The sequence below is a fragment of the Leptonotus elevatus genome, chromosome 8, assembly GCF_054856555.1.
Source record: "Leptonotus elevatus isolate MCC_2025b chromosome 8, RoL_Lele_1.0, whole genome shotgun sequence".
Taxonomy (NCBI): domain Eukaryota; kingdom Metazoa; phylum Chordata; class Actinopteri; order Syngnathiformes; family Syngnathidae; genus Leptonotus; species Leptonotus elevatus.
The window spans coordinates 24204989-24220385 of NC_141246.1; the positions used below are offsets into that span (position 1 = coordinate 24204989).

Here is a 15397-nt window from a genome sequence, read left to right on the forward strand (position 1 = left end):
TAGGTTTATAATAATGTATACTGTATATACAAAGAGAACTCAAATTTTATAATAGTTATTCTCTTCATCTGCTAGATCAAATGTATTATACTGTATTTTAGTCAAATACATAAAAGAAGAAGGTGCAGAATTTGTATTTGACTACCTGAAACATGATGGCCATCCACGGGGAAATACCTTCCTCAAAGTTTTCTTTCTTTCTTTCTTTCTTTTTTTTCTTTTATTTTTTATACATTGACAGCTTATCATTAATAAAACTCACTGAATATTCATTAAACACCAGCTAACTGCCATTTTGTGTGCCTGTAAATCTAGCACATGAAAGCGAAAGCAGTTGACACACTATTCAGAATTATAACTTTTTTTTTTTCTGCTGCATCGGTGAGGTGCTACCAGATGTTTGATCCAGTGGATGAAACAAACGCTGCTCTTTTGATGTGAGGCATTTACTGTCAGAGCTAACGGAACGCTGCCTGAGCTCACCCAGACCCCTAACAAACCTGCCAAACTTAGTTCTTTCCTTTCTCTTTAATTGAATTGGGTTCCTTTCTCAGGTTGCACACTACTGCACTCTATGTACTTTACATAGTACATAACTTAGTTTTAAATGCATACATAAATATAAAGTTAGCTTTTTATAGTTTTTCCACGTTTGAAGCAAATGTCCCATGTTTTTATAAATTTTGTAGTTTAGGAGTGGTACTGTCACGACGACGCAGGTTGGCATGGGTTCGCTTCCCCGCCTGGGAGACCATGTTTGTATGTTTGCGTGTTTGTGTGAGTGAATGCAAAAAAATCTATAATAAAAAAAAAAATCTAGGCATCCACTTGTGTGTGAAGAGTCTAATATGCTGTGCCAGACGCCTATTCAGGCCATCTTTGGGTTGTGTGTATATATATATATATATATATATATATATATATATATATATATATATATATATAATCATAGAGTTTAAAAGTAATATTTTATTTAAACAACAAAAATACAGTACACCCCCCATTTGATTGAAAATGGTTTGATCCACCTCGACCCCTCCCCTGCTTACAAGCAGACGAGCAGAGCACATCTTCTCCTCAGTCCAGTCACAGGCTATGTCTCTCTAGTTGAGTGAAAGTGTTCCTTCCTTTTACCAGGATATGTGAAGTTTCTTACCTTCTACCACTCAACACCAACACATTATTTTTATTACTAGTCTGCTTTTTTTTTTGCTCCTTAATCATGTTGCTACATGCTAATGAGGGAAACAAGTGTTAATATTAACGTCTCTGTTGTGCTGCTATTGGCTAGCTTACTATAACGTGTGTGGCGTGCGAGCGTGGTGTGTTTGTGTCTGCATAGAAAAAAACTAGCCTCATGGAGTAGGTCTTGGACATAAGATTGTTTTTCAGCAAACAAAAGCTCCATTTTGAAGTATTTGTATTAAAGACAAGATGTATAAAGGCAGACACAAACAGTGCTAAAGTCAATTTGTTTTGTTCATATGTTTTATATGTGTCTGTACTTCACTCATTCACAGACTTGTACAGGCATTATTATTATTTTGTAGATTCGAGCACGTTTCTTTTTTCATGTGTATGTAATGTGTGCTTTTTATAACAGTACAGACAAGTATAGAAAAAAAAATCATTCTGTATTAAGTTAATTTCTGTTAACATATTTTATATGTTGTGTGTTTCATTTAAAAGAAAATGTCTAAAACAAGTCCAAGGTCCATTTTTGTTATGTTATTCTCACTGTAAACTGTGGGAAGCTAGTTTACTCTTGAAACATGTATACTGTCAATGCGTATGTTGAGGAGCTGTTGTAACAAATTAGGGTTGGGATATGTTTATATTTTAAGTCATTTTCTCCTTTTCATAACTTATTAGATTTGGTTTACTCACGGACTTCCCATGCAATTTTTGGAGCGGGAAGTAAACCCCAAACCACGACAAGTTACCTATCACATCCAATGACGTCAACCACATTTCCGTTCGCGCCGAGCAACAAACATGGCGCCACGCTTGAAGGTTTGCTGACATTTTCCAAGAAAACCTAACAACAGGCCAACTTGGCAATATTTCGTCTAAGGGAGGAAACACTACCACTATGCAAGAGCATTTGAACATATAGCATGCGATGACTGTCTGTCGTGTTTGTGAGCGCTCCAAAGTCCCGGTGGGATCAACACAGCAGCAACGCCCGCCAGCAATGCAAGCGTTCACTCCTATCAACACGTCATGTACGGGTAGTAACTATATTGGCGCCAGTTTGCCTTTATGTGAAACGAGCCATTAGTAACTGCTAATTTTAAAGCCCGCATCTCACTAAAGGGCACCGGCTTGCAAGGGTAAGCGCCGCGGCCCGCAAGTGTTGTGTTGTTTTTTTCATCAGGGTTCATTCAAGGTTGCAAAACGTGCAAAGATTGACAGAACGAACCATGACTTAAGAGCAACACTCGCTACTTCCACACGACCATACTGACTCTGCTCATGGGAGTCACGCACCAGTCTACTGGCTGCGTCTGTTTTGACTGAGACAGGGAGGAGGAGTTTTTGAGTGCTCAGTTCATCTTAGTGTTGAAATGTTACTGGAGTTGGACATTATTGTCACAAAATAATCGATGTTGTATTTTGTAAATTTCTACAGAAGATGATTTAAGAAATATATAGTTGTGTTTATTTTCAAAAAAAAAATATTTCTTTCTTTTCTAGGGACCCCATGGCACCCTATTGAGTCCTCGAATGTGGACCTTAAAACTTCAATGTTGGGTTTGTAAGGACATGTTACTTTTAAACATGTCTCTTGTTTACAGATACAACTAAGACTTAAAAAAGTTTATGCTAATCTATGTTTATTAATCTTTTTTCCCCAAAAAAAGAATCGATAAGAGAATAAATAAAGAATTGAATCGTTAAGCAGATTCTAAATCGGAATCGGAGATTATAAATTCCCATCCCTACCGAGCCCCCTCATACGGGGGCTGTTCGGTCCCTGAACGACTGGTGTCAGAGTTTGGTCCGCATTGCCGGCAGTAAGTCGGATTCGTTCCCAGTGAGGGTTGGAATCCGCCAAGGCTGCCCTTTGTCACGGATTCTGTTCATAACTTTAATAGACAGAATTTCTAGGCGCAGCCGAGGCGTTGAGGGGGGTCCGGTTTGGTGGTCTCAACATTGCATCTCTACTTTTTGCAGATGATGTGGGGCTGGTGGCTTCTTCAAGAAACTCTCACTGGAGTGTTTCACAGCCGATTGTGAAGCGGTTGGGATAAAGATCAGCACCTCCAAATCCGAGACCATGGTCCTCAGTCGGAAAAGGGTGAAGTGCCCTCTCCAGGTCGGAGATGAGATCCTGCCCCAAGTGCAGGAGTTCAAGTATCTTGGGGTCTTTTTCACGAGTGAGGGTAGGTTGGAGCGGGAGATCGACAGGCGGATCAGTGTAGCGTCTGCAGTGATGCGGACTCTGTATCGGTCCGTTGTGGTGCAGAAGGAGCTGAGTTGAAAGGCAAACCTCTCGATTTACCGGTTGATCTACGTTCCTGCCCTCACCTATGGTCACGAGCTGTGGGTCGTGACCGAAAGAACAAGATCCCGGATACAAGCGGTCGAAATTTCCTCCGCCGGGTATCCGGGCTCTCCCTTAGAGATAGGGTGAGAAGCTTGGTCATCCGGGAGGCTGCTCCCCTGCATTGAGAGGAACCAATTGAGGTGGCTCGGGCATCTGGTTCAGATGTCTCCTGGATGCCTCCCTGGAGAGTTGTTGGAGGCCCCGGGGACGACGCTGGGGAACTCCTTGGGATCCCGCCGGAAGCGCTAGATGTAGTGGCTGGGGAGAGGGATTTCTGGGCTTCCCTGCTAAAGCTGCTACCCCCGCGACCGGACCTCGGATAAGCGGTAGATAATGGATGGATGGATGGATGGACAATCAAACTTTTTTACTTCATCTCTTGGCAGATCAATCCCTCTTGCCAAATTCAGGCCTACATTAACAACATAACAAAACCCAAAAAAATTTGTTTTAATCTTCTCTATATCACCGATAATAGAATTGCCATGTTTACCAATATGTTTTGGAAAGTCTTGATGTTTAATCATCTCATTTAGAACACTCCAAGTAGCGTTGTTTTTTGTTTTGTTTTTTAATATACCCTATCTTTGCAATAACTGGTTCTTTTGCTGTCTCAAAATAGGTTGCCAGTCTGTCTTTTTATATTTCTTATACTTATTTTGTTTCTTTAGTTCAATATTTCATCAATAATATGCTGTAAGTACTAAACAGGCAGGTAGAGTTGCTACGAAAACAAATGTGTTTTTTGTTTGTTTTTGTGTCAGTGACACAATAACAAGGAAATGGGGATTTTACAATTTGCTCTCTGCTATTTACAGGTAAGCTTCAATCACACACCAAAAAAAAAAATCTAAGAATAAGGCTTCTTGGCTTGTCGATGGGTTGAAAAAGTCTGTAAAGCTGAGAGATCTATTGAAGGAACGCACAGCCACAACTAGTTGCCTTAGTGCTCTGCAAAAATACAATTAACTTTGAAACAAAATAACAGAACTGAAAAGGCAGAACAAAAACATGTATCCATACAAACTCATGAAATGTAAAAATGAGAGTTTAAGAAACAATGAAGCTGAGAGTAAATTATTTGTGGATTCATTTATTTTCTTTTTATGTTGACGGTGTCTATGAATAAGCCAGGTGACAGTGCGTACCACCTTTAATCATGTTTCCATTAACAAACTAAACACAATTAGAAATCACATTACGTGTTACTAGTGATATTTCAAATCCATTGTAAAAAAATAAAAGAGGGCGATTATCCCTTGGAATAACTTGGAAGTCCCAACGAAGAATGGCTAATATGAGTTAGCCATGGGTCTGTCAGCACATTTAGTTTGTTTTTTGCTTCTTTTCTTTTTTTAATTGACAATTTGAATGCTCAAGGGAATGAACTATTTGCATCGGTGCTTGTATTTTAAAGTGGCACAATTCAATGCTGTAAAGCTTGAAAGTATTTAAAAGAAGAGGAATCATCTAATACAGTGGTACCTCAGAGTTTGAACATAATTCGTTCCTGCGAAGTGTTCAAAGTCCGAATTGTTCAACCTCCGAAACATTTTTTTCCCATAGGAAATAATATAAATGCAATTAAAAACAGAAAATTCCTATTTGAATTTCTATTTATGTTTTTACATTTACAGTACAGTACAGTATTTAAACAATAAAAATACCTTACCTTTTTTATTGTGGTGTGATGGCATCAGTGGATGATAATTGCTACGTTAATGCTAGCTTTAGTTCAGTGCTGAGTTTGTGTATTTTACATTGGGCATATTGTTAGACTACTAAACTGTCCTTGCGTGCGTTGTTTAACGTCAGGCACGTTGTTGAACAGCTAAGGGGGGTGCCAGTATTTACAGAAGTAGTCACGGTAGTTACAGCTGCGTGATAATCTCCTTCCTAATTCCACTGTGGTTTGTAGCACTGTATGTTTTTCTTTGCTACCGCTGGCACTGTTGTCTTTCTTTGGGCCCATGGCGAAGACAATAGTTGTTTTTAGACTTTTGTTTATCCCATGAGCACTGGGTTATACCTCTGTATTAGTATTTTAATCATCACTCACTTTCCAAAAGCACTGTTCAATAATTGCTTTTTCACTTCATTTGTTGTTTCTTGAATAGCTTTGTTCACATTTTCTTCTTGTGCTTTTCTGTGTCTTCTACCTGCCAGTGTCCTACAGCACTTTTCTCACTGGATTGCCACCAGCGACAGAAGCCTAATTTACTTGCACTACTGGCTCAATAGAGTCCAGGATCAGAGAACATGCAGGTTTGCGAGGTGTAGAGCTATTTAAATAGTCTTGGTTTCGTGGGTTCATCGAAAACTATTTAAACATTTTGCATATGAATGTGATTTACATTTGGAGTGGAATAATTTTGAATTCTAAGGTGTTAATTTTAGAGGTAGTAGAAATAATGAATCTTAAATTAAGGAAATACAAACATTTTATAAACATTACAATAACGACACTTTAAAGGATGCGATTGACCATTGTTTTGCAACCCTACCATCCCCAACAACTCAAGCAAAAGCACCACATATCAAAATGGATCTAATTAGCATATAGAAACAGTAAAGTCAGTGATTTAAAAAAATTATTAACGAGATTAAAAAAAGATAACGCTTTAACCATAATCGCAATTAACGCGTTATTTTATTATGAATGTCTATGTCTATGTTCACACTGCAGGGCGTGATGCCCAATTTAGATTTTTTGTTAAATCCGATTTTTTTATGTACTATTTTATGCGACTTCTAATATGAACGCAACGTGCCCGTGATGCGACTCGCATGTACAAAGAGCACACGTCGAGGGACGTGTGCCCAAACCAACGATGTCACGTTGCAGTGTTCACAGAAGTGATAAGGGTCCCGACTTGCAACGTTTTACCAAGCCCCCAAGGCAAGCGACTTTTATCAGTGTCATATGCAAATTTAGCTGTGCCAACGCGCCCGCTACAGATTGGTGGACTCGTTTTGCGGATGTGTTAGGAGTTCGATTAATGTGTTGTGTCTGCATACATTATGCAAATTTTGCTGTGGAAACGCCCGTGCTCCTGGTTGGCGGACTTTTGGTTTACATGCTTGTTCCTGGTTGGCTGCTGTCCTCGGCTTCCTCGTGGCTCAGTTTTTAATGTAGTACTTACAAACAGTTATCTTCTCATCTCATGTCGCCAGAGTAGCGAGGTTGAAAGAGGTGATAGAAAGAAAGATGATGTCTTCCTCCTCCTCTCCCCCTCTCCTTGCGTCCCTGCCGCTGCCCCCTGCCCTTCTTGTCGTCCCCTTCCCTCCTCCCTTCCCCTTCCCCGGTACGCCTTCCTTCCCCTCCCCTGGGCCGGGGGCTCCATCCATGGCCCGGGTCTCGGTGCTATGGGGGCCGGCGGGGGTGGCTGGGGTTTGGTGTCGTGCCCGCCCCGCTCCGGTGGGCGTCCTGACACCTCGGGCGGGACCCAGTATCCGGGGGGCGATAGGGCTCATATGCCCGCCGGGGTCCTGGTGGGGTGGGTGGGGGCTTGGTGGGCCGGTGCGCCTCCTGCCCCCGCCCGGTTGGGGGGGGCCCCGCTGGTCACACCTCTTAACTCACTACACTAGGTTTGCACAATACACTTTTATAGACATATAGGGCACATAACACACTTTGGGGGGTGGGGTAGGGTGGAAACACCGTCTTCACCCTACAACTCCCCTCCAATTTTAATACACCACACAACTTGTGGGTGGGGGGGGGGGCTTGTGGGGGTGCCATCGGTTGGGGGCCGCAGTATAGAGCAGTGCTGCGGTCCCCTGTCCGTGTCGCCACCCCCCCCCCCCCCGCCCTATCTATTTTTTTTAATGCACCACATACACTCAGCAACATGCTTGGGTGGCGGGTGGATCGGAGCGTGGGAATATCATTTCCATCGGCTCCGGTTCACCTGCTCCTAATTTTAATGCACCACACACACACACTTGTATATACACTGGGTGGGGTCACATTCACAGTTTAGGGGTAGAGTTCGCCAGTCCGCGAGCTGGCGGACTCAGTAACAGGGGTTAATTTTCACAAAGAATGCTGGGGTGACGACCGGGGCCTTCCCCCGCTGGGCCTGGGGTTCGGGGGTGTCGGCCGCCCTCCGGTGCCCCCATCTCTCCCTTCTGCCCCCGGTGTTCCGTCCTTCCACACGGCGGGGGGTGGGGTGGGCGCGGCTGCCCTCTCCGCTCCGCTGTCCGGCCCCTCTTCGGCGCCGGTGGCTGGGTGCGGGTGGTCCCCGGGGGCTGGGGGTCGGGGGGCTGCCGGTTGGTCGGGGGGGGGCGGCTTTGTTGGGGGGGGGGGGGCGGTGGTGGGGGTTTCGGGGTGGGGGGGTGCTGGGGGTGGGGGGGTGCTGGGGGTGGGGGGTGTCTGGGGGATTGGGGGCGGCTAGGGCTGGGTGGCGGGGGTGGATGGGGGGTGGGGGGGCGGGGGGCGGGGGTTGGGGGCCGGTGGGGTGCCTGGTGGGCCTGCAGTGCCCCGTTCTGCTGCGTTGGGCCGGGGGCGCGGGCCGTGTTGGGGCGGGGGGCGCTCCTGCTCCTGGGTTTGCTCTCCGGCCGGTGGCCCTGGTGGGGCCCGGGGGTCGTCCTTTGGCGCTGCCGCGGCCTGGAGGGCCCTGAGGTGTTGCGCTTGCTCTGTTCCGGCGGGGGTCGACGGCTCCCCTCTTTGGTGGAGATTTTCATGCATGCCAGATCCACCACACCAGCATCTACCGAAACTCAGACACAATCTGTTTCCTCCTCAGGTTATTGAATCGGTGGAGGCTGGTGTCTGCGGATCTCACGCGGCTTCGTCTGTCCTTCCTTCCTTTTCTCGGTCTCTCCGTTGGTCTCTTGAGGCCTCCCTGATTTTATGTTTTTTGGATTTGTTGGGGTCTGGATGTTTCTTGGGCTGGGGAGGAGTTCTGGTGGGGGGTGTCTGGTCGGTGCTGGATTTCACCTTCCTTGGTTTTCTTCGGTCCCCTCGGGTCTCCTGGTGTTCGATTTAGGTGAACGGTATGAGATTTTTTTCTAATAGGTTTTCTGGTGAGCTAACAAATACACACACGCACGCACGCACGCACATACACATACTCACCCACACACACAAAAAAAAAATAATGTATGTATGTATGTATGTATATATATATATATATGTATGTGTGTGTGTATATATATATGTATATATATGTATATATATATATATTTAAAAAAAAAAAAGAGCAATGATGATGACATTTCCGAATGAACAATACTGAGCTCTTAAAAAAAAAGAAAAGAAAAAAAAAAAGAAAGATGATGTTGCGTTTACAGAGCTGAATTTCTACTATTGCCACAAATGTCAACTTTATGTTTCATGTTTCAAGTGTGATCAAATCAAAGACCAAAATTTAACACTGTTACTCAAAACAGCTTTGTATTTTTACAGATGTGTCAGTAGTCTCCCTTCCAAGCTGGCGCAGAGCGCATATCAGGCTTTTGATGACGTATGAATCGGATTCATGCGGAGAAGCCTTCACAGTGCAGACGCATTGCATACATATCCGATTTATATGCACATACAAAAGAGGCCCAGGTCAGGTGTGAATTTTTTTTGAATAGTACCGTTCACACTGCATGAAAAAAATCAGATGCTTGTCAAAAAAAATGAAATTGAGCTGCAGTGTGAACGTAGCCTATGTGTGCCCTGCGATTGGCTGGCAACCAGTTCAAGGTGTACTCTGCCTACTGCCTGAAGACAGCTGGGATAGGTGATAGGTGGTGAGGGTAAATGGTTCAGAAAATGGATGGATGGAAAAAGAATGAGTTTTTAGGGCCATTGATTTCCTGAGGTGCCAGTGCAGAATGGCATCACCAGCAACTGCTCTGGAAGTGTTGTGTTGCTGGCCGAGAAATATCAGTAAAATGTATTGCTTGGTATTGTTGAATATAGTTACAGTATTTCAGTAAAGTGTAGTATATAGTAAATGAGTAGTATTACCTTTCTTTTGTTGTTTGGGCTCACATACAAATAACTGAGTATTGTCTTTGCTCCAACTTTGTCATTCAGTTTCTGGTATGTTGCTCCATAGTCAGTTGACCTGAAATTTGATCAGAAAGGTCTGATGAACATTTGAAAAAAAAGAAGACTTGCTGCAATTAAAAGTCCCCTGACATTTGAAGAGTTAAAGCACTGATATAATTAAGTCCCCATTGAGCTGAACATACAACAGGATTTCCCACAGGAGTGCAGTGGCCACATTATAATGGCCACAATAGTGTGATTTCCTCTGACTCATTACATATACAATATAACCTACATTTCTCCATTTCAGATTTGAATTAATATTACCTAAATTATGAGAATTAATTATGCTAGTGCAAAAAAAAAAAAAAGACGTGCCTGCAGCTTAAGCACAGCTTGAGAAGGGTTGTAAGGCATAAGTTTTGTGTTCTTCATCTTACATTACTGACATTGATCCCACAAAAGCCTCTCCTCTAAGTACTGGGAAAGCTACAATTAAGAATCGGTTTGAGTCAAACAGTTTGGAAGCTGACCAAAAACTCAAATTTTATTTATCACAAATTTTCACAAAGGTTGGTGACTCATGATCTAAACATTGCCAAAAATGTGAGTGAAGCACACTGTACCGCAATGCCTCTTTTGCAGGCACATCACAGTATGATGATGAAGCGATTTCTGCTTGAATTAGTATTTTGGTCAGTCTAAGTACAGTACACTCTTTTCAATGCAGTAGCAAGAGATATCACACACATACAGTATGTGCTCATCAGAGTTAGATTAGTACAGCTGCAGAAGCAAAGTCCTCTCATAACTATTGAAGAACGTATAAATATATATTTATATTTTTATAAATATATTTTTTAAATGCATGGCATTCAAAGTCATTGTAATTAACCATAGATATTGGTATAATAAATAAATAAATACCTTTAAAATGCAACAAGGATATTCCTTGGGTGATTTCAAAAGTAGCAGTCATTTGCATGAACTTTCCTATCAGACTTGACTAGTATGAATAAATTGTATTAAAGGATCTGTTTGAGAGCGTCTCCGAACACAAAAGCTGAAATATTCATGCTCTGCTTGCAAATGTACTTCCCCTATTTATATATCACTGCCTGGTTTCTATGGTGAGGATTCAATTTCCTCAGGGTGCACTATCCTGGGTGACTCCAGAATCATCAGCACACTGGTCCACGGGACAGTAGCATCAGGTTATTGATTGGCTCCTCAGAGCCCTCAGTAGATGAAACATTGAAGGTATGACTTATTTTCAGTGTCACTGCAACTTTCACAGTTGACCAATAAAACAGTCTGAACTCATCAGACTCCAAGAAGATGAAACATGCAATAAATGATAATTGATAGTTTCTAAGGGACGATGATCCTGACAAAGTTATCCACCTTAGATAGCAACTTCTTGTTTACTGGTCATGGACATTGCGGGATTGGACTGTGATACAGATGTAATCTTGTGATTTGGAGGTTAATGAAAAGTACGGTAATCTGATTTGGAGCTATGAGGAAAATGCAATAATTAAAAATAAATAAATAATATACCGATATTCCATTTGTCATACACTTCACCTCTTGGTGTGTTGAAGAATAAAACCAAATAAAAAGGTCTCATTATTTTAGTGAATACGTTGATCTCTTGCTGAGACCTTTAATGAAAAGTAGACAGTTTGGCCATTACAGACTGCTCGTTGGTATTGTCTTTTTAAAAGTACTTTATATATAACCTGGTCAGAGCCAGATTGATAATGTGAATCACTCTAAGGAGTTCTCCACAATATAAATCTGGGACAGGCGGGACATGCAGTACAATACTTCAAGCATATTGGGCAATGTGGCAACTTGTGCACACCTACCAAACTTTTGTCTTGACCAATCACGGCAATGGATGAAAATGTCGTCAGCCTCGTAGGTAAAAAAAGAAAAAAAAGAAGCTAAAAATGGACGAAGTGCCTCTCGCTGTTATTCATTCAACAAGAACATTGTGAGTAATTCTGCGAGAACAGAATTAATTGCAGCGTTCATGGATTCGTCCATGTTAGGTTTATTTGTTTCCCACGGCCTCTGCGCTTCTTGTTTTCGTCACAGCCAGGACTGGCCATCTGGCATACAGGGCCCGGTGGGCCAGTGTCTTTTGGGGTTGATGTGGTGCTATTCAATGATTATTTTTCCTCCATTTTACACCGAGAGACCGGCCCGCAATTTAGAAGAAGCAGCCCATTCATCCATTTACAATATAGAGATCAAACTGAACCAATACACATTAGTGGTAGAGCTACGTGCTAGTCAAGGGCGGTCAGGAATCTGGCTGGGCCAGCGGGCCTAAGTCAAAATGCCAATGCCAAGGCTGCTATCGCGAGATGCTGTGACTATTGCGAGACCTACAGCGAGACCGGGAATACCCAACATGGCGGCGCCCTGCTGCTAAGATAGAACTAGCTCTATTATGCTAAACCAAATCCGAATTTAACCACCATAGATCTTGGCTTTTCTCTTCTCTCTTTCATCCAAAAGATTTGGGAGGACCTTGAACGTTTCATCGACGGATATTTTTACAGCTGCGCGATGGTGAAAAAAAGACTCAGCGACGGACACGGACGATCTAACCACTACAGACGTTTCGGTCAGTATGCTGGAGTCCATAAATAAAAAACTAGATGTCCTCTGCCTCATCCGCGAGGACGTTAAAGAATTAAAGGTAAGCTTGGAATTCGTCGGCCAACAGGTAAGTGACCTCCAATGAGATAATGCCGAGTTGAAAACTATTAAAAAGCAGAATTAAACGCTAAAAGAAACAGTTTTGGATCTCCAATCCCGTAGCATGCGGGATAATTTAATATTCTCAGGCATATCCGAGAATACATCTGACAATCCAGAGGTCAAGATAAAAAAAATTATGACGACGTCGTTAAAAATTCCTCAGGAGACTATATCTCTTTTCACCGGGTACATCGGCTTGGAACCCGTAGGGGCAACAAACCCCGTCCTATTATCGCTAAGTTTGAGCATTTTAAACAGAAAGAATTTGCTAAAAGTAAAGGACGGGAGCTTAAAGGGACCTCTTTCGGGAAGAATGACCAATTCCCGAGAGAGATTAATGAGCGGTGAAAGGTACTGTTTCCTATAATGAGACAAAATAGGCAGGAGGGTAAACGGAGTACGACAGTCGTTGATAAGTTATACATCGATGGCCAACTATTCCGGAACCCCAACTCCACTCCCTGGCTGTTCTAATTGGTGGAACTAAACTTTGTTTGATTATTAGATGTATACATATACTGTATATGTGGTTATAAAACCTAAAATATGAATACTCATTATGTTAAGGCTATATTACAAATCTAATATTAATACATAACTATATCTAAAATATATATATATTTTTTTAAATCTCGCTTAGGTTACCAGTTACTGGTGTATTGTTATATGTTTAATCCCCCGCTAATTTCCTTCACTTTCACCTCCCTCCCCGTTTTTTCACTGTTATATTTACTTACACGTTACCTCATATTTTACACAAATTACATAAACCACCTAACCACTTTGATTCTATCCTATAACATGCCAATATTAACAGATAGCCTATACAGATATATACACAGGACTGAGTCTATATTGTTTGTATGCATAAATTAGTTCTGGTTTCCTGGAATGTTTGTGGCGCTCGCTCACAGGCAAAAAGAATAAAAAAAAATTAGACCATCTCTTAAAATTAAAAGCAGATAGTTGCCTCCTACAAGAAACCCAGCAGATAGTTGCCTCCTACAAGAAACCCACCTACAAAAATCTGAAGAAAAATTACTTATTGATAAGAATTTTAGTCAAGCGTACTCTGCCCCTTATAACAGTAGACAAAGAGGAGTCTGTATACTCATACATAAGAATTTATTCTTTACTCTAAATAATACAATAACAGACCCAGAGGGCCGATACATTATTATTCAGGTGACTATATTTAATAAAATATATACATTTGGTAATTTATATGCCCCTAATAATGATGATCCGGCCTTTTCCATGATTTTTTCTCTCAGCTGTTTGAGTTAGCAGCGAACTCTACTATTATTATTGGAGGAGACTTTAACACAGTCTTAAATCCATTAATAGATCGCTAATAATACAACATCTATAAGGCAATTACAATCTACTAAAGTAATAGGGGAATATATGGATGATTTTGGCCTCGTCGACAGCTGGAGACTTACAAACCCAACTAAGAAGGAATTGACCTTCTTTTCCGCTGTGCACCGGTCTTTTTCAAGAATTTATTTTTTTCTTACAAATAACTCTATTGCTGATAAAACTGTTTTAAAATACATCTTATTATCATTAGCGACCATGCACCATTCTCCCTTACCCTACAAGTTGATTATACCTTTAAACCACCCCCGACATGGCGTTTTAACATCTCACTGCTAAACGACGCAGAGTTTGACAGACTTTTTGGAAATAAATGACTCTCCAGACTTATCTCCATCTCTTTTCTGGGAAGCTGGGAAAGCTGTAATTAGAGGTAAAATGATATCATATTCATCTTATAAAAAGAAACAGGATAAAAAATTTGAAAAAGACTTGGAAGATCAAATTAAACAACTGACGGATGAGTACGCAATAAACCCAAATAACCAAATATGGACTGACTTACAAAATACAAAAATACAGGTAGACGATATGCTATCTGAAAATACAACAATTGAGATACAACAACTTTGAATGTAATAGCAAATCAGGTAAATTTCTTGCAAACCAACTTCAACGCAATCGGGAAAAATCTCTTATAACGGCTATTAAAGGGACAACTGGTGAATGCACACAATCACCAGAAGAAATTAATCAAATTTTTTATAACTATTATCGCAACCTATACTTAGAAACTAACAAGCCTAACCCTGAGCATGTTGAGGCATTCCTCAGTAGCTTAAATATACCTCAGTCAACTACTGAATATAAAGATATGTTAGATGCGCCACTTACTATAAACAAGCTGTACAGTGCTCTAGATAGTATGCCTAATGGCAGAGCACCTGGCCCGGATGGTTATCCGGCAATATTTTTTAAGCACTTTTGGTTAATGCTTGCTCCACTATTCTTAAGAGTAGTAACATAAATTAAAACTAATGGTTACATACGCCCACACATGAATACAGCAGCAATTAAACTTTTATTAAAGCCAGAAAAAGACCCCACCCTTCCATCAAGTTACCGTCCGATTTCACTAATTAACATTGATATTAAAATTGATATCACTAAGGCTTTCGCATCTAGACTAGAAACAGTAATCTCGACAATCATTCATAGCGACCAAACAGGCTTTATTAAAGGGCGTCACTCTACTAATAATATTAGGAGGCTCTTTAACCTTATTAGCATGTCACAGCGGCATGATAAAAAGGCAGTTATTATATCATTGGATGCAGAAAAAGCTTTCGACAAAGTTAACTGGTCCTCCCTCTTTGCTGTTTTAAATAAATTTGGCTTTGGGAAGTCATTTATTCACTGGTTGTCAGTATTATATGATTCTCCTAAAGCTACAGTTACTACTTATGGGATTATATCTCAGAGTTTTACTCTACAGAGAGGCACAAGACAGGGATGCCCACTGTCCTCTTTATTATTTGCAATATTTATTGAGCCACTTGCATTAGCTATACGCCAGGAAAGAAGGATTCAAGGAATTCACGCTGGGGTAACAGAACACAAAATTAATCTATATGCCGATGATATTTTACTTTATTTAGAAAAGCCTTTTGTTGGGGGGGAGGGGGGGGGCACCTCTGTATACAGTATATATGTGTGTGTGTATATATATATATGCTTTGCTTGTAGCCAATAATGACGTCCTCTTC

The 15397-nt window shown here is 41.4% G+C and overlaps 1 protein-coding gene across 8 annotated transcripts in view; it reads right to left on the reverse strand.

The window, feature by feature from the left end:
- The window catches only part of sorcs1 (sortilin-related VPS10 domain containing receptor 1), a 223613-nt gene that overhangs the window by 109307 nt on the left and 98909 nt on the right, over nucleotides 1-15397 (reverse strand). For all 8 annotated transcript variants that reach the window (XR_015095776.1, XR_015095777.1, XR_015095775.1 and 5 more), the window contains exon 3: nucleotides 9513-9612. Coding sequence is in view for 5 of the 8 variants with exons in the window: in XM_086082258.1 (XP_085938384.1) it covers nucleotides 9513-9612 (100 nt within the window). In the remaining 3 variants the exon portion in view is untranslated. The remainder of the gene's footprint in view (nucleotides 1-9512; nucleotides 9613-15397) is intronic.